At 44.1% G+C, this 2,711-nt stretch overlaps 1 protein-coding gene across 2 annotated transcripts in view; it reads left to right on the top strand.

Moving 5' to 3' along the window:
• The window catches only part of dok7b (docking protein 7b), a 29,982-nt gene that overhangs the window by 23,874 nt on the left and 3,397 nt on the right, over positions 1-2,711 (top strand). For both annotated transcript variants that reach the window (XM_014018102.1, XM_014018101.1), the window contains exon 8: positions 446-1,356. In XM_014018102.1, the coding sequence (XP_013873556.1) occupies positions 446-1,356 (911 nt within the window). The remainder of the gene's footprint in view (positions 1-445; positions 1,357-2,711) is intronic.

Genomic DNA, 2,711 nt, shown 5'->3' with positions numbered 1-2,711 from the left:
GTGTGTGTGTGTGTGTGTGTGTGTGTGTGTGTGTGTGTGTGTGTATATATGTGTGTGCGTGTGTGTGTGCATATATATGCATGTGTGTGTGTGTGTGTGTGTGTGTGTCTGTGTCTCCTGGGGGCTAAGCCCCCTTGTCCTTAAAACCTAGTGACACCCCTGATGGAGACTTTATTAGCTGATCTCATGACAATAAACAGGAAATTGGCAAAATGCAGGAAAGTACACAGATTCAAGTATAATCTGGAGGTTGAGGACATCTATGGGTTAATAAAACATAGCTCCTCTGAAACCTAATGAAATCCAAGAAAATCTGTCAGGATAAACTTAAAATTCCTTAAAGGAATATTCCAGAACATTATTGACTTTGCCATTTGGTGCAGGGGGATACAACTGCCTTCAGTAAATGAATTTCTTCTGACCTCCTGCTTCTTCTCCTCTCCAGCCTCCTCTTCCAGTTACAGCCCATCTGCTGCCGGGGACGACCGCAGCATCTCCAGCTCCTCATCCAGCCAGTCAGAAACCAGCTGCGGAGGCAGACCTCCCTTCTGGATGGAGCCGTCGCTTAGATCCCTGCTCTCCAACGAGACAGCGTCCAGCACGTCCACGCTGAAAGCTCTGACCAGATCAGAGGACCGACTGGGGGGCCCGGGGATGGGGGGGCCTGGGAGCCGCCCGTCCTCTGCCCAGCTCTGTCCTCGGGGCCTCCATGACAGCGGGCGGCAGAGCTCCTTGGACAGCGGGATTGGGATTGCGACCGGCAGCCAGTCGTCTTACTCTGGGAGCTACTCCTCGTGTGCGGGGAGTTTGGACATGGCCAGTCAGGGAGGCGGGGAGGAGTATGGCTCAGTGGTCAGCCTTCCTCCTCAGCCTCCCCCTGCACCTCCTCCAAGCCCACCTCCGTCACCTGTTCATGGACGCTCTGCCTCCTCACAGGCCTGCACGTCTAAAAATCGTGCATCTAACAGGCACAGCGAGGAGTACCAGCCCCCCAGCCTGCTCAGGTGGTGGTATGACACCCCCAGGAGTCTCCTTCAGGCCTTGTCACTGAGAGGACCACCTGCTCGGGGGGCCACACCTGACCCGAGCGAAGGTGATGGTCAGGGACAGGTGTTAAACACAGACGAGAGGACAAACTCTGTGGACCCTGAGAGGACAAACTCTGTGGACCCTGAGAGGACAAACTCTGTGGACTCTGAGAGGACAAACTCTGTGGACTCTGAGAGGACAAACTCTGTGGACTCTGAGAGGACAAACTCTGTGGACTCTGAGAGGACAAACTCTGAGAGCAATGATGGGCGGTCCACACCCAGACCCCAGCTCGTCCCTGTAAGCCCAGCTCACAGAGAAACACAGGTACGAGCAGAGCCACACGTCTACATTCTCCCATCCTCAGACTTCAAACTCTTGCTTTTGTTTTGTTTTTGCTCCGACGTTTTTGCATTAAATGATAAAATAAAGAAAAATGATTTGAAATGATAAGAATTACAGCTGGATTTACTAATAAATGTGACCCATCACATCGAAACGAGGATTAATTCCAAAAGGGGAATGTGGAGAAATGGGCAGATATAGGGTTTTGATTTAAACGTGTGCAAAAATTGCATTTTGTCAAAATATAATGAATTCATGCCTTATCTTATTTGAATGAACTGTCTGAAATATAATCCTAAAAAATTTTTTTGAAGCATGTTTTTAGCTGTAGCAAAAAAAGAGAGAGAAAGAAAGAAAGAAAGAAAGAAAGAAAGAAAGAAAGAAAGAAAGAAAGAAAGAAAACCCTGATTTTGAGGAAAAATGCCTTTTAATGTCCTGATGCATCTCAGTAATCCAGGTAAAAAATCAAAAGGAAAAAAATTGTATAGGTCTTCTGGACGGGTTCTTCTTTAATGAAACGTTTAGTCTCTCCTCCAAGAGACTTCTTCAGTCTGAGAGTTTCAGGCCTTTTAATATTTTTCCCTGTGAGCTAGCAATGTTTTTGTTTCTTTCCACCCAGGGAATCTTAATATACAAATACTATTTGAGGTTTCCTCTTTATATTGACATCAAAAATTACTCAATAAATTTACATAAAATTAGGATTCAGACCCAACAGTAATGCATTATCGTAACCAACAAAACAAATAAGTCATATCTCCAGATCCACTTATGATACCAGAATGATCCAGGTATCAAAATGTAGCTTTTAAAGCCAAGAATTTGAAAATGTAATTAGGTCATTTTGACCAGATTTGACTTAATCCTCATTTCGATATGATGGGTCACAAATAGGCTAATAAATAAATGGCTTTTTTATACCAGTCGAGTTTATTTATTACAATTTTAATCAACAAGGAACTAACAAAGTCTGAGGAAGAAGGAAGGATAATGAGTTTTTATTTTTTTGCATCTGCAATCATAAAAATTTAAATACTTCTGTGTAAGACGACGGTAATCTAAATCTAAAATATTTAAGTATTCTCATTTTTTTTCTTTACTAAATGTCTATTTTCACTGCTAACAAAGATACAAGAATGCTCGATCAAAATGTTTCCTTTTAATTAGTTCTGAAGTGACTCTGGTCAACGAGCTGCGTTCTGCCGTGTTTTCAAACAAAGGGATTCATTCGTGCACTGACGACGTGTTTTCCCAGTTCCTGCCATGTGTGCTGGTCTAAATGACTTTGGTTGTCTTTGGTCTGAGCACCACAGGGTGGGTGTGTGTGTGTGTGTGTG

This window comes from Austrofundulus limnaeus, unplaced genomic scaffold (genome assembly GCF_001266775.1).
Source record: "Austrofundulus limnaeus strain Quisiro unplaced genomic scaffold, Austrofundulus_limnaeus-1.0 Scaffold183, whole genome shotgun sequence".
NCBI classification, from domain to species: Eukaryota; Metazoa; Chordata; class Actinopteri; order Cyprinodontiformes; family Rivulidae; genus Austrofundulus; species Austrofundulus limnaeus.
The sequence above is the reverse complement of the archived record's forward strand: the minus strand, read 5'-3'. Positions and strand labels throughout refer to the sequence as shown.